We start from the raw sequence: 23,374 nt of genomic DNA, 5'->3' as shown, positions 1-23,374 counted from the left end.
CTATTGTTATAATGGACACTACAAAGAAGATTCATTAAAGCAGATATCAATATTTGGAAATTGGTCTGAGGCATGTACTGTACTGTATATTGCACTTATTAAATTAAGGGTGGACTCAATGAGGAGCTGGACAAATGTGAAATCCACGTGTTGCTTTATTGGAAGCATAAGTTATTATAAATACAACACAAAATACTCACATGTGCATCTCTACCTTTGAAGAACGGGACGTTGAAATAATATTATCCATGGAGGTAGAAGCAGTTGACGCCGTAGAAGTTGTGCTTTTTTCCACTACATACATTGTCCCTGAGGTCGACGGCGGCACCAGGAATGGAGGCATTGTAACTGCGACGGACGTGGGACTTGGTGAAGGAGCTCTGAAGCTCCAGGAGGGAGGAGAAGTACCGGCCACGAGCTGCTTCCTCCTGGTTCCCGGGTCTAATCCGGGGCAGCAGAGCGGAGCGGGGCAGAAGGCAGGGATAAGTGGAAGCGGGCTGCTCTGCGATTCCATGCGGCCTGATATCACGCACAGGCAGTGAAGTGTCTGTGTGCGGGGCGTAGGTGAGCGCTGGGTTTGGAGGTGTGGGGAAACGTGGATGTTCTTCAAGAGGTTCAGCAGCAAGGGCCCCGCTTGGAGAACGGTCGGTGGTCTTCACTCCTGACCTTCTCCGCACGCCCCGGCCTTCTCTCGGTTTGGACGGAACAAACACAGGATAGGATCGTTCTCTCTGGGGGGGAAAGGGACTTGATTTTATGAACTCAATTGGAAAAAGGGAAGTCTGTTCCAATGTTGAGCTGATTGCTTAGAGTATTAAAAATGGAGAACAATGTAATGCTGTTTATTAAAACAAACACTAGCAAATTCCAACTCAATAATGCAACTAAATACATTTTATTGCATTATTCATAGTAAAAAGAAGACGGAACATCAGCTTTATGGCCAGAGAGTACAGTCACCGAAAAGGCCTAGAAAACATGTCATCCCGTAGCTTAGAAATGACTGTGGACTCAAGGTCAGGTTCTTACAGCTCTAATGTTCATTGGAATGCATAATACATGGCGTTTAAACAATCATCTGCTAAAGAGATGGTCTGTTCTATTCAATAGGAAATAAGATGAGATTTATATATATAAATACATATATTGGATTTCTGGGCCTAAAGAGACGTTAAAAAAGCCCATGCTACCAGTCAACACTTACATTTGACCAGTATATTTGAACACTGCATTCCATCTTTCACACCATAATGTCTTATTGTGATTGTTATGAATATTGTAACCCATTTAAAGAAAAATACGTTTTTTTTTTTACATTGAATTGACCAGTTTGTATTTTACAATCTTAACTGACACAATATTCAAATTTCTCTCTTTTTTTTTACCAGTGGTGCAGTGTGTAAAGTTGTTCCTCCAGTGGTTGAGTCCCACATTTTTTCATAAAAATCATCCATCATTAAAGGATTCGCTGGCCCAGATCCTTAAAAAAAAATCATATACAGCACAGTATATGTATCAAATTTAGATAATTAGGCATGGCAAATTCCTCCCACGTTCATGCTTGACATAGTATTATTTGTATTTTGTGCTTTGGAAGGGTGTTTGAGGCTTCCTTACCTGTGTAATCCAGTTGGTGAGAGGTGATCCAGTGTGACCTCTGGAGGTTTTTCAGCATATTTGCCGTCCGCTCAGACATTGGAATATTTTTGGGGGGTGTAGGGTAGAAAACCTGGGTCTCACCCTTCAGTGGCATGGTATGCTGAGTGAAAATATTGTTGACATAATGTTGAAATGGATAATATTGCCTCATCATTGAAATAAACGTTTAAAATGCCGTGCCTTTAGGATTTAAGGCACCTATTAACCTATTTTGTTCCTTTTCTTCAGTTGTATTGTGTTTCTCTCCCATAGCATTGGTTGGGTGTTTCCCTATAGGCCCATATCATCAGTTTGTGTGCCATTGTGTGTAACTGGTCAGGCCTCAACCCCTCCCATCTGTTTTTATTAGGCGGCTCTGTGGAATAGGCGATTCTGATTGGTCAACAGTGGCAATGAGCAGGCAGCAATTTCTGAATAAGGACCGCTGTCTGTTAATAATGTCCATTGTCCCGGCAAACCATGCTACATGGAAACTACAATGGAAGATTTGAAGAGATGTGTGGATATGTCCAATTTAATAATAGTATATAGGCTGGTCATATATAGGGCAGATACTTGGCTATGTTTTTGCATTGTCAGTTGTGGACTATTTTTATGAGTGGAAGCTCCTAAACTATAGGCATAGTAGTTATAGAAAAATATCAAATCAATATTCAGTCTTACTGTATTCTTTTAGTTATTATGTAGCCGTGTAATAAGCGGGATAATGTGCATCCAGCCAGTCATTATCGTAAAATAACCTCCTTCAAAGTGATTAGGGGGGGCTCACCTAGAGATGATCCCCATAGTGAGACTCTCGCTCATGCTAATCAGAGAACCAGTGTTAGATAAATTACCTTACAGTTATCTGTCATCTCATGTCTCCATGGCCTGTAGTTATTGAACTTTCAGGATACATCTTCTGCAGCATTTCATTGAGCCTGTGGCGTAACTACTGTTCCACTCGGGACTCTGACCTGCGGTTCACTTGCGGGGTCAAGGCGGCTGAGGCTGGACTGGGACGCCACTCTCACTCCAGTATGCGGGCCGTCAGGGGGGTCACATGATGGGAAGAGTGCAAACTGGGGGATGTGGGAGGAATAGGGATGCTTTTTTGGTACGACGACCTTAATCATTCTCTCACTGATAAGAGGACGAGGGCAAAAGAAGTAAAGATGAAGTAAAAAATGGGTTGATTTAGACGTAGACACGATGAAAACAAGCACAGGCGATTGGCAATGTTGTGTATTTGAGAAACTGGTGGTATGACGCTCTTTAATGTGTCTCCAAAAAAGCTGGAAGTACTCACCCCATGTTGATATCAGTTGGTTTTGGTATACTGTAAAAAAAAATACAACATCAAAACACATATGCATGTCTTTGTTATTAAACATAGCTGCAACAAATCCCTAATACACAATTAATGTCCAATCAAATATATAAACAAGTACAAATGCAGTAAATCAATGGTTACCCACAGTTGATCATTCAGACGGACATTGCTTTTCTTTGTGGATGTGATGTCATAATATTGACGAATGGTCACATTTCTGTGGAGATATTTCGAAAAGGCATGAGGCGGCGACCGCATTTATATCTAGTAAGGGTCCATTTGGAGATTTTGGACAGTGGCTTTAATGGCTTTTCAGTATTCAGCATTCAGAATATCTGTGGACTCACTCAGGTATAATGGCTCCTCCGAAGCTGAAGTGATGATGGCCATTTGTGGCAGCTGGTATTTTACATTTTCCTGTGGAACTGGACTCCATTTGCCTGTTGGTGCTGTGACTCGTAGGTATGAAGACAAAGTGAGATAATAGCTGGTATCCTAGCGGGAGGAAGAGGACGTCAAGGTGTAATTGCACCCATTTCAAAAACGTCTTAAATTCATCCATTTGACTGATTCCAACAGGATTCCAACTGTATGTCAACAGTGTAATTCCAAACAAATCCATATAAGCAGGAAAATAGACTCAAAATCAACTTTTGTGGTGCAACCAAAACATTTGACATCAAAAATGGTTGTTTGTTTATATGCCTGTATACACAGTATGTCAAAAAATACAACTTTAGCATGAAATTCATACTTGAGAATTGATATACAATAGATTGGTATACAATATACAATGGAATTACAAATGCACAATTAGGGCTGGGTGTTGGTACTCAATACCTTTAAGGTATCGATTAATAGAACCCAATACCAAGTAGTATCGAAACCTTTCCAGTCAAACGACACCTGCAATCAATCCATTTTGTACCGTGGCCCTGAGAGCTCAATGCACTGCAACTTAAGAAAACACATGCAAATAGACAAAACACAACCGCATTAACAGAAAACACAACCACATTAACAGAAAACACAACCGCCTTTATAGAAAACACAACCGCGTTGACAGAAAACACAAAGCCTTTACAGAAAACACAAGCGCGTTAACAGAAAACACAAACGCCTTTATAGAAAACACAACCACATTAACAGAAAACACAAACGCATTAACCGAAAACACAACCACATTAACATAAAACACAAACGCATTAACCGAAAACGAAACCACATTAACAGAAAACACAAACGCCTTTACAGAAAACGCAACCGCGTTAACAGAAAAACCAAACGCACTAACAGAAAACACAACCACATTGACAGAAAACACAAACGCCTTTACAGAAAACGCAACCGCGTTAACAGAAAAACCAAACGCACTAACAGAAAACACAACCACATTGACAGAAAACACAAATGCCTTTACAGAAAACACAACCACATTAACAGAAAACACAACCGCAAAACCACATTACGGAAGTGAGCCACACTGGATGCACTAATTTATCTGCAATAAAATACATTAAACTCAATTATTTAGGGTCTGTTATAATATATAATAATTTATACAACTAATAACCTGGAAACGCAACTATTATAGACCAATTGCGCCATGCGAGACCACCGTGTCCAAATCCTCCACCTGCTTCCTCCACGTAATGAATAAATGGAAAAAAACAACTTTTATATCAATCCACAGTTTTTATTTAAGCCATTTAAGTGCAATGTTCCAGAGAAAACAGCTTCTACTGGCTCAGGGATAGTGTGGTGAAGTTCACGAACACGTCAAATCTTTTTAGTGAAAAGGGGAATTGACTCACTAGTGAGTGTATCCCTGCGAACGAATCAGTGATTCATTTAAGTGATTCATTTAAAGCATTCTTCGATGTAATGGGACATGTGATTGGCCCACTACAAGGCAGCTACAAGGCAGCCAATCACCATAAGAGTTTTTCGATTTAATGCGACGTGTGATTGGCTCATTACCGCACCAGCAGACACAACATTCTGTTAAAGGACAGGTTCACAATGTTTCAATTCTGTCTTAAAACAACAGTCAGGTGCCCACGCAATTTAAATCAATGTTCATGTCTGCAATGAATTTGCACATTTTCCATATGAACAGTCAAAGAGGTTTTCCTCGCTGTAATCATTCCTCCAGTACTAGCTATTTGTTTTAAATCGCACTGCCCAAATACTTCATTGTCCAGTTTTGTGCAGTTATTTCATAAATATTTATTTCAAAACATTTTCAAAATGCATTTGTGTAAAAAACATTTGGATGGGGAGGAGTGGTGGCATTTTACGCAACTGAATGGTTCCAGTCACACGATGGGTGAAGTAGAAAAAAAAGGTATTGAATGAAGTACTCTTTTGGTATTGGTATCGTCATTTTTTTAACAATACCCAGCCCTATGCACATTCATCAATGTCTTACCTTGGCATTTGTATGTAGGTACAGTGGGTCGTCTTATTAGGTGTCCCTTTTCTTTTGCAAATATCTTTCTCCGGTATTAGACACGTTTGCTCTTCCAGCTCTTTCAGGAGGCCAATGAACCGACAGAGAGACGGTTAGAGTGAGGGATTTACACTGAACCCCCCGCATGCAGATGATTTTTTTTTTTTTGTAAAAGGCAGGGGGGTTTAGTGGAGGGTGAGCTCAAAATCCATAGATAGAATTGGACTCTCAGCACTACGTCTGTCCCACTGACGTAGGCTCGTGCGCTTTCCTGCAATGAGCAGAAGGATCGGGTTGAGTGACACCCAATCCAGGCAGCCTGCTGCGTGAGCAACACACGTCATGTGTGGTGTCACTACCAGCACCTGTGATATAATGAATGAACCTGAGATTAAGCTCAATCCTACAACCACCCCATATGCCTGCTGCTCCACATTGCCAACCCTGCTCAGCTCCTTCAGTTGGACTGGGAGGCTGACTAGGAGCGAGAATGACACCAGCACAGACTTCCTGTCTGTTACGTACACCTGCAGTGCTGCAGAATGAGGATAAAAGAATGGGGACATTTTGTATTTATGCTGCCGAATGACTTCCTGGATGTTTTCGAGTCAGTAATCACTGCTCAGATTGCATCCGCATATCATGAAGTCTGGATCCGATAGCATTACAGGTTCACAGCTTCATGAATTATGATTTGACGATGAAATGAAAAGGCAGCCGGCTCTGGGCTAATGACACCGAATACCAGTTCCCTGTGAAGTGGTATCAAATTACATGGATCATATTTCACCACTAGTGAATGCAGGACACTGAGTGGATTACATAAAAGCAGGGTACCTCGCTAGGAACCAGCTCATTGATTGATTGGAAAGTAACGAAGTATGAACATGTACTTCAATAGCATTCTTTAGTACATTTGAAAGTATCTGAGCTTACAGTTTCTAGGCATTTAAATTGTTACTTAACTTAATTTCAAGGGAAATGCTTTACATTTACAAGAGTTTTACTCTTATGTTCTAACATAGTCACATCACTTTAGTCAAAAGGAAATGTATTCATACTATAAACATAAAAAAGCTAATGGAAAATGAATTCTGGGACACAATCTACTAAACTGTTTATCTAAGATTGCTCATCAAAATTGCATTTTGCTGTATAAAAAAGGCAGAGTAACACTCTATTCTGTATAATAGACTTGATATATGAGAGCAGTGGATCTGACAAGTTTTACTTTTAAAACTTTAAGTACATTTAATAGCAAGCAATCATATACATTTGCTGAAGTTGAAATAGCAATGTTGTACTCTTACTTTTACTACTTTTACTATAATTATTTTGTATCAAAGTATTTGCATTTTTACTTAAATAAGAGGCTTCAATACTTCTTCCACAACTGCATTTTACCCATGAAAAGGCCAACTTTTGGCCAATTTATAATGTCACCCTGTTGAGGATGTTTTCAGGCTGCTACCATATACCTGCTGTTTACATATTGAAATTCAAATAGATGTTTATTCACTCACAGCAGCACCCAGCAGCATGTTACTGGCACCACAACCTAAAGAGACCAGCGTCACGTTGGGTGGTGCTGTCCGTGGTGCTGAAGTGGACAACTTTATTCTGTTTTGGTCGATCTTTGGCTGCGAAGCAAGACTGGGAAATGTTGACACTAACAAGTTATTCCACTTCATTGAAAATAATTAAGTTGATAAACTAGCAGACTTTTAGCCTGATCGCAACACAGCTAAGAGGACATTTCCACCGATGCACGGCCGAGGCTTCTGATCAATGCGAGCGTTTCTCTCTGGGTGTGATGCCCAGTGTTTTCCAAGCAGTATTGCCTTATTTGTTTGCCCTTATAAGACCCATTCTGCATTTGCCTTTTAATTGGGATTCTCCTGAGAGCTCATCCAAAGTCTCTGCAAAACACCAAGTCTTATCCAGCCGACCCAAGATAAGTCCAGTAACCAATTACCCTGCTCTGCCCCAGTGGAGCTGCTGCTGTTCGGATTACATTTCCTAACGCTACATTATCAATGTGCAAACAGCCTGCAGTGATTCCTACTCTGGCCTGTTGTTAATATTTAGTTATTGTGCAGGGGAAATGTGATTCTCCATTGTGTTAAGCTGCACAGTAAAGCCCTGCAAACGTAAACCGGTGAACTTACGGGTTCTCTGAATTCCTGTGTGAAAGCTCTGCATGGGAATCTCAAGTATCAGTATTCATATGTAGAAAGACGCAATGCTAATGGTGTGGTATGAGACTTGCATGAAGTACTGACTTACTGTATATGCGGCATACTGTATATGAGAGCTGGGGGGGGGGGGGCGGGAGAGGAGAGAGAGATAGAGGTGAGGAGGTTTCAACCGCAGTAGGTTTATTTGGACGTGTCTTGATGTTGTATAATTATATAATTTTCGGACCAACTTGCCTTGTGAAAAACTCAAAATAAAAGCTCCAAGTCCACTTGACTCCAAGGTAACTTTGATATCTGAATGGGAAGACAAAGATTTAGAGGGAGAGAGAGAGCGAGATAAAGAGCGAGAGAGAGAGAGAGAGAGACAGACAGACAGAGAGAGAGAGAGTCAGAATAGGTTCCGTTTACATCCAAGTCAGGGTAGGACAGAATGATTTCATGGGGACAATTCAAATAATTAAAATAAGCGTGTTCTTTCAAATGTTCTTTGTCAGCCCCACATTGTGAGAACATGATTTGCACGGTGCCGGTGCTGACATTCTCTCTGTGTATTCAGCTGTGAATGTTACCTTGGATGTGGCCTTGGATTATTCACAGCTATTCACCGAACAAGCGCAAGAGCAAAAGCAAGAGCTGCCTTTGTGTGAGTCCCTTTCTATCTATCCATCTCTCTATCTCTCTATCTCCCTATCTCCCTATCTATCTATCTATCCATCTATCTATCCACCAATCCATCTCTCTATCTATCTATCTATCTATCTATCTATTTATCTATCTATCTCTCTCTCTCTCTCTCTCTCTCTCTATCTATCTATCTATCTATCTATCTCTCTCTCTCTCTCTCTCTCTCTCTCTCTCTCTATCTATCTATCTATCTGCCTGTCTATACCTATCTATATTCCACCAGATGAGCTTGAGCTCAGTTCGAAATATCAATGTTTATTTGTTGTTGAAACAAATCCTCCTGGGTTTCATTAAATTGTTCGAACCACGTGCTTTTGGTTCTTTCGCCAGGATTTAATAATCACACTTCACAGAGTAACACTCTCTTTCTCTCTCTCTCTCTCTCTCTGTCTCTCTCGCACGCTCTCTCTCTCTCTCCATTCCGTTCTGAACAGAAATGTAACATCGAAACCCGTATTGGTTTCTGATTGGAGCCTTGCAGCTCAGTCTCCTGTGGTATATAAAGAGGGAGAGAGAGAGCGAGAGGGAAGAGTCAGTCCAGTCCTGCAGTTTTCTCTTTCCAACTTCTTGGGGTGAACACATACACACACACACACACACACACACACCCACATAAACCCAAACCCACCCACCAACAGACACACACACGCACACACACAGAGGCTGTTTCCTGCAGCTCTGCACAGCATTCAGCAGAATTTTGAATGCTGGACTGATGCTGGACCCCCCCCCCCCCACACACACACACACACACCCACACGACGGTCAGTCTGACTGACTGACTGACAGCTGTAGAGTTCTTCAGGCGTCATCACCAATTTTTTTTTTCCCATCTTTTGGACCCGTTTAAAGCGTTGAAGCGTCCGCTATTCCGGGAGGGGAACGATGGATTGGACTAAACGGAGAACGAATAACACACCGAGGAGTTGGAGGACACCACTTCGGTGAGAAGCTCATCCTCACACCGCACCGGGACGCGTTCTTGGGGGCTCATCCCGGCATCATGACAACGTTTGACTTCTCGGACGTCGAGGCGTTTCTGGACCGCCACCCGGACCTCCTGGAGCAGTACGTCCTGCGGAAAGGCAAATGCGACGCGGTGAGCAGGTGGTTGAAGGAGCACCGCTCATCCAAGGTGTCTCCAAACGCGGAGGAGAAGCGCGGCGGCGGCGGCGGCGGCGGCGACGGCGGCGGCGGCGACGGCGGCTGCTCCCCGGCGGGCGGCGGCGGCGGACCACCCTCCCCCTGCGGCCGGGAGGCGTGCGGCAGGGACCCCGCGCGGGCCGCCAACCCGGACGCGCTCCGGCGCCGCTCGTCGCACGTGGAGCTGCGGCGGAGCTTCGCGCGCTCCAAAGCCACCGCGGCGCACCGCACGTACGACGAGCGCGTGAGCCTCGCCGAGCACGAGTCGCGCTCCAGCGTGCGGCGGCGCGCGCTCCTGCGCAAGGCCAGCTCGCTGCCGCCGACCACCGCGCACATCCTGAGCGCGCTGCTCGAGTCCCGCGTCAGCGTGCCCCAGTACGCGTCCAGCGCCATCGACTACAAGTACCGGCTGAAGGAGACCAACGAGCGGGAGTTCTTCCTGGAGCTGGTCAAGGACGTCTCCAACGACCTGGACCTGACCAACCTCTCCTACAAGATCCTCATCAACGTGTGCATCCTGGTGGACGCGGACCGCTGCTCGCTCTTCCTGGTGGAGGGCCCCGCGCACAAGCGCACGCTCGTGTCCAAGTTCTTCGACGTGCACTCGGGCACCACGGTGCGACCCTCGCCCAGCGCCCTCGACTCCAACGAGGTGCAGGTGCCCTGGGGGAAGGGCATCATCGGATACGTGGCGGAGCACGGGGAGACCGTGAATATCCCGAACGCGTACGAGGTAAAACTGTGAGAGAGACCCCCCCGGTCCACACCAATCGATTGATCGATCGATTGATCGATTGATTGATTTCTTGACTGAATGATTGATCCTTTATTTAGAGAACAGACACGTATGCAAGCGCACGCAGAGCAATAAAAAATACGGAATTCACCACACATAAATAAATGAGCAAATAAATATATAGATACAAAATAAAAAAGTTCAACAACATGGCGCTTATCCAGTCACATACACATACTGTGGGTTCACATTTTAAGAGAGAGAAAAAAAAACACAATAGTACTGATAATCACAAAATAATAATAATAATTAATTAATGCTTTTGACTGGACTAAAGCATATAGCGTAATAATTATATATAAAAAAAACAGGAGCAAAAACATTAAAAAAAAAAAAACCTACAAGATTACTTAAATAAATTGTCGTTAGAAGTTTATATAGCTTGACACAGAGAGTAGGGCTGGTTAATTAATTGTTAAAAAACGGAATGACAACATGTTTCTTAAACTGCAAACTGAAATATACGACGAGACTCATCAGTCCTGGTGGCCATGATATTAACATGTGAAATATCTTGGAAGGTATAGGTGTTCAGGGGTGAGTCCATGATGGGGTGCTGCTGATTACAAGGTGGATCCATTTCCAGTATTTACTTGTTACTGCTGATTGAAGCGCCGTAGTTGAACGGCTTTTTACTGCTGAATAAATGGGAAATAAAGAGACGTCATTTTACAGGACATTTCCAAAAAGAATCTCTATGCAACACTAGGAATCAGGCTGGATAAACTAAAGGATAGGCTGCATATATATATATATATATATATATATATATATATATATATATATATATATATATATATATATATAGATATAGATATATATATAAAAACACACTACTCACAAAAAGTTAGGGATATTTGGCTTTCGGGTGAAATTTATGGAAAACGTAAAATGTTCACGCTACAGTGATATTATATCATGAAAGTAGGGCATTTAGGTAGAAGCATGCAACGGTGATGTCCTCATCTCAAACAATTTATTGAAACAAAAGCCAACAACAGTGGTGGGTTTACCACAACAAAAAATGTCAACGTCTCAATAACTTGTCATGTGCCCTTGAGCATCAGTTACAGCTTGACAACGACGTCTCATGCTGTTCACAAGTCGACTTATTGTCTGCTGAGGCCTGGCCCCCCCACTCTTCTTGCAGGGCGGCCCTCAGGTCATTGGGTTCTGGGGTACAGAGTTACAAGCCTCTACACACGACTCAGCTGATCCCATAGGTTTTCTATGGGATTCAGGTCTGGAGAAAGTGCAGGCAACTCCATTTGAGGTGCCTCAGTCTCCAGCAGCCGTTCCCTAATGATGCGACCTCCATGAGCTGGAGCATTGTCGTCCACAAAGATGAACTTAGGCCTGTGTTGTTCATGCAGGGGCACAATGACTGGATTAATGATGTGGTTCAGGTAGTAAGGGCTTGCCCTACCATTCACAAAGTGTAGGGCAGTTCTGACTAGACACACCTGCCCACACTGTAACACCACCACCAGCAAAGGCTCGTTTGGTGACAAAAGTGGCTGATGCACAGCGCTCTCCTTGACGTCTCCAACATCGTTGGCGGCCATCATTTCTGCTCAACGTGAATCGATTTTCATCAGAGAACAGCACTGAGGCCACTGGTCCCTCGTCCAGCGTAAATGCTCCCTGGCCCATGCAAGACGATGATGCCTGTGCCTGGTGGTGTGGTCAGGTACCCTTGCAGGTCATCTAGCACGAAGACCACACTCACCTCTCAGCTCCCTTAAATGTGCCTGGAGTTGAGTGGCATTCATCATCCGGTTCCGCAGGGCACTGTTCACAATGAAGCGCTCATCAGTGTGGGATGTGGCCGAAGGACGTCCACTTCTATGCCTTTCTGTGACTCTTCCAGTCTCTCTGTATTTCTGTTGCAACCTGCTGATGACACTCTGACACTTTAAGCTCAGTGGCCACTTCCCTCTGGGAACATCCTGTTTGAAGCCTCGCAAGGGCGAGGTCCTGTTGATCAGTTGTTAGGTGTCGTCTTGGTCTCATGATGTCAAAATGTGAACAGCATGATGAAGAGGACTGTTTAAATACCAATTCTAATTGGCAATGTATTGGTCGATTCATGGATCAAACACCTGTTGTGAATTTTGCCATTCAGCTCCTTGTGAGAGAGCAGCAAGTTTAGAGAAGGTCAAATTAAGTTCACCTGTAAAGGTTATAGTGCATTTTAGGTTCATCCTGAAATTTCACCCAAAAGCCGAATATCCCTAACTTTTTGTGAGTAGTGTATATATATATATGTATATATATATATATATATATATATATATATATATATATATATATATATATATATATATATATATATATAAATATAGATATGCAACCTATATATATATATAAAGCCATACATGACCATACAATATATATATAATAAATCAGGATACAACTATTACCAGCAAAATATAAATGTAAGTAACTAAGGAGTATAACAAATACATCAGTAGGTTAAAGCAAATGAACAGTGCAACAATACGCGTGGAAAGGAATAAACCTACTTTCTCACACAATCACAAAATTTAAAGGGTCAGCCTCTCATTTGAGGCGTCCAGGTCAGAATGTTCAACAAGGCTTTTTTGGGATAGTGAATGTGGCTCAGAGCGCCCCCTACTGGTGGAAACCAACACAACGCGTGAAGACTGCTCTGATCAGCTGGCAACCTGTAGCGTCTCCCTACGTCACAATTAAACCACGCCCCCTTTCAGAGCGAGACACGCCCCCTCCACTCACCGCCCAACTCCTTGCCCTCGTCTTCTTGGCTTTAAAGCAAATTGAATGGGGGGAAAAGTGGGGCAAACGTTATGGATAATTTCCTCACTTAGGTCGAGTCTCCGTGGCGTAGTCATTGGAATGGATGGTAGTGCGGCTGGGTGTTGGCTTCACCTTGCACACTACAGTGCATCATTATATCATGGCCCTGGGCGCCTGGAGAGGCAAAGGGAAGCCCCCCTGAGGTCTATTACTGTCAATGGGAAGCATTGTTTTCCAGCTCGGTGTAAGAAAACTACAGCGTTCGCATTTTTCACAGGCTTTGTACAATAAACTATATGTTTTAACATTCAACGTTGCAATGAGTCCCATTATAAACAATTTTCACATGTGTAGTATACTGAATTATAATATGGCAATTGGTCTGTTATGGGTACAATTGTTATATATTATAATCCTGATACCATTCTGCTCTCTCTCTGTCTCTCTCCCTCTCTGTACACAATGCACTTATATGTATTTTATGTGTTTATTTACAATGGTGTATCTGTTAAGCCTCTCTCACCACTATCTCAGGACCATCGCTTCAGTGATGAGTCCCATTATAAACAATTTTCACATGTGTAGTATACTGAATTATAATATGGCAATTGGTCTGTTATGGGTACAATTGTTATATATTATAATCCTGATACCATTCTGCTCTCTCTCTGTCTCTCTCCCTCTCTGTACACAATGCACTTATATGTATTTTATGTGTTTATTTACAATGGTGTATCTGTTAAGCCTCTCTCACCACTATCTCAGGACCATCGCTTCAGTGATGAGATAGACAAGTTGACCGGCTACAAGACCCAGTCCATCCTCTGCATGGCCATCTGCAACAGCGATGGAGAAGTCATCGGTGTTGTTCAGGCTATCAACAAAAACCCCATCGGCACTCCCTTCACAGAGGACGATGAGAAGGTACGTTCACCAAATAGCGATTGAACACAAATAAAAATATATATTGTGTTATTGTGTGTTATTTTTAGCTAAAGTTTTTACATGGGAGACCTTGTGTTGAAATTGCTTATTTGGATTCCATAGCCATGCAAAACAATGTCTCCAAGGATGGCGTTTCCAACTTACAGACAGTGACAAACTGATCACTTGTGTGTGAAGGACAAAAAACTTCCTGCATGAGTTTGTAACTCTGCATTAAAAAGTTTGCGGACCTTGGCTATATCTAATCTAACTATAAAGGGAGGAATCTCGGTCTGTCTGTCTGTCGTTCCTTCGATTATCTCGACAAACGTTCATCCGATCGATCTACTTCACACTTGGTCGACACAGTGTCGAATTTGGTGCAATTTGGACACGCGACACTTGTAATATTTAATAAACTTTCAATAAGCAGCGAACAGTGAGTCAGCAGGGGGCCGGGCTTCAGGGCTCTGCGACTGCGTCACAAAGAGTGTCTCACACCTGTGTATGACTTTAACTGGCAGTTGGAACCCAGGACTCAAATGATTGACATTTTGTTAAGCTGTACCATTAAAATGTATTTTTTTTTAAACAAGCACGTAGTAGTTGGGAATAAAATGATCAAGCCATATGAAAATGTGGATCTGGAAAGTCTTCTTAAGCCTGGCCCGCACTACAAGATTTTTCAAATCTTAATGATGTGGGACATACTGTACAGTATCATAGTAAATGTAAGAGTTTTGTTCCTATAGTGTGTGGAGAGCAACGATTTGCCCAAACAGTACCACACACTATGAGATTCCGTTCACCAACAACCAGCGTCTTAATTTCCCGTAGCCACACAAGGTTTGGACTTCCGAGCAGCACCACAGGATTATCTTTAGAACCATCAAGAAAATCTGGACTTTGCTGATGATTGTCGGAAGGGGGGACTCAGGCCCAAAATCAGCTTTGTTGTCTTGTAGGGTGAACCCCGCTCTCGAAATCCTCATAGTTTTTGCAGTTCCAGGTGTTTCCATTAGTTTAATATGTCCACAAGGTGGCAGAGTGAAGTTGGTGAAAGTCTTTCATCCTCCATCCTCTACGACTTGGAGCGCTCAGATTTTCCACAGTGAAAAACTTGTTTTTTTACTTTTGCTCTTAAAATTTTCACAATTTTGCAAGCTTAATATTTCCATCTGTTCTTACATCCAACCCAAACTCAGAAAAAGGCTGTGATGAATATATGAATACCGCCTGGGTTGAAAGGAATGCTTCATTAACAGGTGTCTCTGTCTCTCCGTCTCATGTTCGCCGAATCCTTTGACCCCTGTTGGCTGCTTTGTTTGCTCCAACTCTGGGTTTTCTTCACGCCCCCACACCGACAGGTCCTGCAGATGTATCTCCCGTTCTGCGGAATCTCAATCTCCAACGCCAAGTTGTTTTCAGAGTCCCGAAAGGAATACGAACGAAGCAGGGTGAGAGATCTAAAACTGTGTGTTTTAGAAGGATGAAAAAGCACTGTAGTCTTCAATATATTACGATACAATACAATTTAATACAATACATTAAAATACTATACAATACAATACAATACAATGCAATACAATGCAATACAATGCAATGCAATGCAATGCAATGCAATGCAATGCAATACAATACAATACAATGCAATACAATACAATACAATACAATACAATACAATACAATACAATGTAATGCAATGCAATACAATGTAATGCAATGCAATGCAATGCAATACAATACAATACAATACAATGTAATGCAATGCAATGCAATACAATGCAATACAATACAATATGTTAATATTAATCAACACACAAACTGATAAATAATTAGGATGCTAAAGAGTGAGGATGGGGTTAAAAGCAGAGGACAAACTTAATTCTACAGAATATTTTTTTTATATACAGGTGGGATGACGATATAGTCGATTTAAATTTGCGGTGTTTCCGTAACATTGGCCTTTTTTCTCCTCCAATCCAGGCTCTGTTGGAAGTGGTCAACGACCTGTTCGAGGAGCAGACGGACCTGGAGAAGATCGTCAGGAAGATCATGCAGCGAGCGCTGACGCTGCTCCAGTGCGAGCGCTGCTCCGTGCTGCTGCTGGAGGACATCCACTCACCTGTGAGGGACCACTCCACCATTGTGTGTTCTGTAAAAGCCACTGCGTTGCCACGTTTTCTTTATTTCACTAAAATGTGTCTTTGCTTTATAGGTTGTTAAGTTCTCCAAGACATTTGAACTGATGTCCCCATTATGCAACATGGACTGTGACATCAGGTGAGAAAAACATAGCTATGGATAGATAGATAGATAGATAGATAGATAGATAGATAGATAGATAGATAGATAGATAGATAGATAGATAGATAGATAGATAGATAGATAGATAGATAGATAGATAGATAGATAGATAGATAGATAGATAGATAGATAGATAGATAGATAGAATAAAACATATCATAAGAAATTAAGATCAAATGAATAAAATAAAGCTTAAATCTATGAAAGATTAATTATAACTTTACAGAGTCACTCGTGTAGTATTTGGAGGTGCAGTGGAATTGCCCACTCTGCTTGTTCTTGGCCTCCTCAGCATGGAGAAGCTGTCGTGCTCTGATTGGCTGATCAATAACAGCATTGCTGAGCTGGTGGCGTCCACGGGGCTGCCCGTCAACATCAGCGATGTTTGTCAGGACCCGCGCTTCGACACCGAGGTGTGTGGCGGTAATCAGAAAAACGCAGAAACACACAACACTACTTGGGCTTTCCTCTGTGCGGTGATGAGGCTCCTTAACACACTTAAGGACACACACACACACACACACACACACACACACACACACACACACACACACACACACACACACACACACACAGACCAGGACTAACATTATGCATGCTTGGTTGTCACACTCCTTTCCCCAGGCGGATCAGGCCTCGGGTTTTCACATCAGATCAGTGTTGTGCGTCCCCATTTGGAATCGAACTCACCAGATAATTGGTACGTTGACCGACAGTCGCTTCCAGTTCTCAAGTGAAAAAGACACATTGAAGCCAATACTTTTGTATTGTGTTGGGTTTTTTTGGGCGACTTTTGGGGATTTTGTGTGTTAAATTTTTATTAAAATGTTTATTTTTTATTTTTACTTCGCTTTTTTATTCTATTATTTTTTATAATCCATTTTTTACAGACTGTTACGTAAGGTTTTTTGGATTTTTTTTTTATTTTATCTTATTTTATTTTTCATGCTCATGGTCTGCAGTGTAACACACCAAACTCCTCCTATATGTATATGTACCTGGCAGAATAAAACAGATTCTGATTCTGATTCTGACGTATTTTTTCACAGGGGTTGCCCAAATTCTAAATCGTCTGGACAGGAAGACGTTTAACGATGCCGACCAGAGACTGTTTGAGGTAAAAAAAAACAACCAAAATCAAAAAATAAATAGTTTTACTCCTACATTTTGTGTCATGGCAAATTTTGTATTGTAACCTCCAAATGTTTAGTTGTTTCTGCATATTTTCACCTTTTTGTGCTTTATCCTCAAGGCGTTTGTGATATTCTGTGGGCTTGGAATCAACAACACCATGATGTACAACCAAGTGAAGAAGACCTGGGCCAAGCAGTCGGTAGCGCTGGATGTGAGCACATAAACATCTTGTCAAAAGACACTCACAATAAAAACCCCAATAAATTGTTAATATGTCTTTATAAATATCTCTCATTAGGGTCTTTCCCAGCACCGTGCTTCACTGACCAGTCACTAACCTGTCATATTATCCTGAACAAATAGGGTTCTGGCACTCTGCCATCAATATTTCACACATTTTTAATAATTCATCTGTTATACATGTGCACAACCTGCCCGTCTCAAATTCCGGAGAAGTCAGACAGTTATATATATATATATATATTTTTTTTTGCCACACTGTCCCCACTGCTCAGTCAAACTATGGATGGAAAATATATTTTTAATTATTAAATGTCAAACACGAAATTAAATAATGCAACAGATAGTTTTCAAACGCAGAGTAGTGTTATATCTATTCCTCTGCACCGGGATGAACGAAAAAAAAAGAAGATAATAACTATTCTTAAAACATATTCCTAATTGAATGAACGCGATTTCAAGACCTCTTAACGTTTTTTGTCCCTCAAAAATGGTCGCCGGGACGAGTCAAAGAGAATCCGGTAGAAAATCGTTTTTTCCATTTCCCTCCTTTTCAGATGCTGTCGTACCACGCCACCTGCTCCAAGGTGGAAGTCGACAGGCTCAAGGTAAACCCCGGCGAGAGAAAGCGAAGGCTGTGCAGCCGCTGTGACCGTGCAGTATTTCTCAAGCACACACGCGCACACACACACACACACACACACACACACACACACGAAAACAAAAAAAAACGTCGGAACAGTTGGATTTATTCGGTGCGGTACTTTACGGTGGAGGTGTGATTGCCTCTCTCCCTAAGGCAGCCAAGATCCCGCTGAGCAGCGAGCTGGGCATCGACGAGTTCCACTTCAACGACTTCTCCCTGGATAACGACGCCATGATCACCGCCTCGCTCCGGATGTTTCTCGAACTGGGCGTGGTCCAGAAGTTCAAAATCGACTACGAGGTGTGATGGGGGGCTTGATGGAGCACTTTTCTTTTCGGCTGAAGCAGGGTATTTTTTTTCGGACCCTTTGGAGCATTACAGTTCTCTCTTCACGCTCCTCCCCGCTCAGGTTTTGTGTCGCTGGCTTCTGACTGTGAGGAAGAACTATCGCACGGTGGCCTATCACAACTGGAGGCACGCCTTCAACGTGTCTCAGTGCATGTTCCTGATGATTATGGTGAGTTTCCAGCAACCGTCAGCCAAATATCTCGCAACTAACAACTATCTGGATCAGCTTGATCTGCTGGAAAAAAAAAAGACAGAGTTAAGCGTAATGTAATGAGGTCGGAGGAATAGCTCGGATTTTTAGAAGTTCATCCCTGTTTAATACTCATACATTGTGTATAATGTTTGTATCCCCTTTAGGGGTTCGATGCAAGCAACGGGGGACAAATCCACAATCCATCCTCAATGTATGGTTTTAATGCTAAACTCCCTAATGTTCCAGTGTTTTTACTGGTGTTGCACCCAAATGGGCGACCGCTGAACGCAGATGGCCGATTTGCCCCCCATTACTTGCATTGGAGCCCTGATGGGAGTATGAGCCAAGTTTACAAGACAAGATTAGACAAGATGTTTTGTTTTTTTTGTACCTTATTTTTATTTGCCATCCGTACAGGTCCGAGCATAACAAAGCGCTTTCCATTCCTCTCTGCAGACAGCGGGTTTTCAGGACGTGCTGTCAGACACGGAGACCTTGGCGTTGATGGTCGGCTGCCTGTGCCACGATTTGGACCACCGAGGCACCAACAATGCATTTCAGGCCAAGTAAGTCGCAAATCACACCATGCTTACTTCCTGCTGCAGTCTACGTGGTGCATTAAGTAAATACTCTCCTTGTTTCCTGAAGATAACAATCTTCTCTCTGCTTACCCCAATTGGCATTGGGATTCATATCATACTTTTATATCACCATTGGGTATAGTTAGAATGTAACAAACAAGTCAAAGCCGAGTACAAGCTTAAAGTATTGTGTATTCACATTTGTTCCGATTTTTTGTCTTTTTTTATTTTCATTTTTTTCGCCCTGCAGGACGGGCTCTGCTCTGGCTTTGCTCTACGGGACGTCGGCCACCTTGGAGCACCATCACTTCAACCACGCCGTCATGATCCTACAAAGTGAGGTGTGACCCAATTAATACAGCGTAAATCTTCAAATTGAACTAACGTAGGGATCAAAGCTGGTCACCCCACCCCCCCACCCACCCGCCCCCCCACCCCGCCTCCCCCGTCTGTTGAATTTCCGAAGATTGGAAAACATGAAAATGGACCCGTGGTTCGGCGAGGCTGGGAGCGAGTGCTGAGCACCGCAGTCAGGGGCCGCTGGGAGCCACAGGGCACTGGGTTCTTAACAAGGCTGGTCAGACCCTGATCACCGCGCGCTGTGTTGTCAATCGATTTTTGTTGAACAGAGGGTGGACGATCCATACCTATTGCTTATTAACATAGCTAATGGGAGCCGCTCTGACAGTGAACGATGACTCCACCAAATGCACTGTGGGCAATGACACATATTCTCGCCTGCCTTCTGTACCACAGCTCTTTTTATTGTGTGTGTGTGTTTTTTTCTTTTTTGTATTATTCTTGTACAGGGTCACAATATTTTTGCCAACCTCTGCTCTAAAGAGTACAGCAGCATGATGCAACTATTGAAGCAGGCCATTCTCTCCACAGACCTTACACTGCACTTTCAGTAAGTGGACCCAAGAGCCGAGGAAGCACATGAGTAATGAATGGTGAAACTTAAGGAAAAGCATATAGAGTTATAGTGATAGAGCTGTGGTTCTGCCACATTGGATGTGAAATTCTACCTTTTCGTGTTTTTTCCCCCGCTATTTGTTTATTCTGATGTTTTTCTTTCGCTCTTAATGATGAATCTCTGCCCCACAAGACGCAGGGCGAAGTTCTTTGACTGCGTTCTCTCTGGAGATTTCAGCTGGACCGAGGAAGGACACAGAGAAGTGCTCAGGTGTCTTTTCCTTTCACCAAATAAGAGTTTCTGTGCAAAATTACCTAACAAATAAATTCTGTCAAATACGATGCGTGCCGTCATTTCCCAACAGGTCTATGCTGATGACCGCCTGCGATTTGGGCGCGGTCACACGTCCGTGGAAAATATCCAAACAGGTGAGAAACATCAAAAATGTTTCAGCGTTTCAGCATTTTGCAGCATAGACGTTATGAGAGGAAAAGCGCTTTTATTTGAACGTTCTACCGGAGTGGAGGGATTACTGCGACGTCGTTGCTCTGCCTCAGAAATATTCAAATCACATCATCTTTTGCCTTCAGTTGGAAGGTGCACGGGACACAAAATAGGTTTTGTGCTCCGCAATTATTTAGCATTATTGGATTTTGCGAATTTAATCAATTTCACAATAGTTGAATTCATCCGGGACTATATGATATAGTTAAGAACGCACGTAGGGCAATGATGCAGTGAAACCGCAGCTTTGCAAATCAAACCTGAGTTATAAAAGCACCAAAAATAGGTTCAGGATCAATGCAGCAGATAGGACATGGCACTGGCACTTCTTTCCCCTTTCTGGTTCTGGGCTCTTTGGGTTATTATTTCTGTGGGTTGTGTAGGTAAAATGCTCAATGCCTCTGTTGTCCCAAGGTGGCGGAACTGGTGACGAGTGAGTTCTTCGAGCAAGGCGACAGGGAGAGGTCTGAGCTGAAGCTGACTCCGGCGGTAAGTGCGGCCCCCCCCCGGAGACCTAATTTTTGGGTTATGATTTTTAAAATCTCTCCCCAACGGATGGCAGGACTCTCAGCTTGGCCGTTTCGGTTTGCGTATGGCCTTTGGGTCTTATTCTGGGATCCCAACACATGCTTTTTAGACACACAACCGTTGGATGTTTTTGTCAAAGAAAAGTATAAAAATAATACGGTTGCTTTTTGGGGTAGAGGATTATAACAGGAGGCTTCTCCCTTCTCTCCAGGCCATATTTGACCGTAATCGTAAAGACGAATTACCTGCCTTACAGCTGGAGTGGATTGACGGGATTTGTAAGCCCTTGTACCTGGTAAATAACTGCTTACTGAGACATGATACCGATTAATTATTCACCCCTTCGGTATCTGTGAGATTGAAAGATGCGTTGACACTCTCTCTCGCAGACACTGGTGAAGCTCAACAGGAAGCTGCAGCCCATGGCCGACGAAATCGACGCCAATCGGAGGAAGTGGCAGGATCTGTGCTCGTCCTATCAGCAGACACGTGGCGATTCGGCGTCCGACCCGAACCCCGAAGCCGCCCAGAGTGTTGAGAAAACTGAATCGAGAAAAGATTCGGAAACCCTCAAACACCTCAGCCCTAAAGACAGGGAGCCGGTCGAACATGCAAAATTTGGATCCAATTCTGAGCGTGGTAGTGACGCAGAGTCAGACAGCGTGGTGGCGTCTGGATAGTCTGTGTGGAGCTTCAGAGGAATGATCAGTCCCATAATAATCTAATCTAATGTAATCTAATCTAACCTAATCTCTCTATCTATCTATCTATCTATCTATCTATCTATCTATCTATCTATCTATCTATCTATCTATCTATCTATCTATCTATGTCTGTCTGTCTGTCTGTCTGTCTGTCTGTCTGTCTGTCTGTCTGTCTATCTATCTATCTCCCTCCATGTATCTATCATTATTTATACCAAAGATGGCCAGCTATTAATTTGTTGTCATGGGAACTGCCTCAAAAGATGCAAACTCATTTTCAATGCCTTCAGTGAACACAAGGAATCACTGTGATTTTCCTTTTTCTCTCTCTCGCTCTCTCTCTCACACACACACACACACACACACACACACCCTTGAAGGGTTCACAAAACCAACAGACATAAAATTCTCTCTCTCTCTCTCTCTCTCTCTCTCTCTCTCTCTCTCTCTCTCTCTCTCTCTCTCTCTCTCTCTCTCTCTCTCTCTCCTTCATACATCACTATGAATGTAAACTGGAGCATGGATTGTTCCTGAATGTTTCCAACTCACATGCTTTCTTACCTCAGTAGCAAACTTGTTTGCATGCCATCCTTGTTCATGTCTGTGGTCGTACTGTACAGTACAGTCAATGGCTTTTCAGTTGTTGTGTGAATTGCATGTACTGTATGTATACTATTTAAACTGCATTGCTGCATTTTGATAACAAATGTATTGTCCCTTTAGGGAGATTGCAAAGGATTATGTTTTGGAAACAATTAATCGCGTGAGGAAGGGCACAATTTCAAACCTGGCAGTGGGCTTTTGTTTGTGTTTGTGTACACTGTAATTTCCCTTTCCTGAAGCAATTTATTCTTTTATTAATTTTTCACATTGCCATTTAATTAGGGGTCTCGCCCGCAGGGCCTGATCCCGAATGTTATTGCTTTGCGTTTTTTTTTTTTTTAATCTTGGTTTTTCGGGCAAAATGTATCGTCCAAGTAACGTCTTGTCGTTCGATTTTGATCAATATCAATCTACACTTGGAACAGAAATTAGTGGAGAAACTCTTGTAACTTCATTAGTTTCAGGAGAAGGACGCTTTGTGGCATCATCCAACTTATATAAGTCCAATCTTTGTCTCTCGGAAGTCATTCCCCTCCAGCCACTCGCAAGTACGACATCTAGACGGACAGCGTGAGCCGGGGCTGCGTTTAAAGGAAACTCTGAAAACTGTCACTCGTGCTGCGTTTTACGAAACCCCGGAAACTATAATCGTTCAAAGAAGACCTTTTCCAACCCCAGGAAATTCTAAAAAACGTTGGAGGAACTGACATTTTCTTTTGTGTCC

At 42.8% G+C, this 23,374-nt stretch overlaps 2 protein-coding genes across 2 annotated transcripts; one reads left to right on the top strand and one right to left on the bottom strand.

Moving 5' to 3' along the window:
* Nucleotides 1-242: 242 nt before the first annotated feature.
* On the bottom strand, nt 243-9,299 carry spmip4 (sperm microtubule inner protein 4; the record flags this gene model as incomplete). The annotated part of the gene is made up of 6 exons (XM_080004705.1): nt 243-571; nt 1,618-1,759; nt 2,616-2,781; nt 2,948-2,977; nt 3,117-3,145; nt 9,225-9,299. The coding sequence occupies 6 exons, from the start codon at nt 9,297-9,299 to the stop codon at nt 243-245; spliced, it is 771 nt and encodes a 256-aa protein (XP_079860831.1).
* Nucleotides 9,300-9,308: 9 nt separating this feature from the next.
* On the top strand, nt 9,309-22,023 carry pde11al (phosphodiesterase 11a, like; the record flags this gene model as incomplete). Its single annotated transcript, XM_080004703.1, has 20 exons — nt 9,309-10,181; nt 13,788-13,946; nt 15,314-15,403; nt 15,933-16,073; nt 16,165-16,229; nt 16,546-16,666; nt 16,878-16,953; nt 17,303-17,370; nt 17,506-17,598; nt 18,185-18,235; nt 18,427-18,573; nt 18,683-18,790; nt 19,271-19,380; nt 19,646-19,736; nt 20,205-20,305; nt 20,504-20,581; nt 20,676-20,739; nt 21,230-21,304; nt 21,555-21,638; nt 21,733-22,023. The coding sequence occupies 20 exons, from the start codon at nt 9,309-9,311 to the stop codon at nt 22,021-22,023; spliced, it is 2,886 nt and encodes a 961-aa protein (XP_079860829.1).
* Between the last annotated feature and the right edge of the window lie 1,351 nt (nt 22,024-23,374).

Source organism: Zeus faber (assembly GCF_960531495.2).
Source record: "Zeus faber genome assembly, chromosome: 8".
Lineage (NCBI taxonomy): Eukaryota > Metazoa > Chordata > Actinopteri > Zeiformes > Zeidae > Zeus > Zeus faber.
This window is presented reverse-complemented; position numbering and strand designations above follow the sequence as displayed.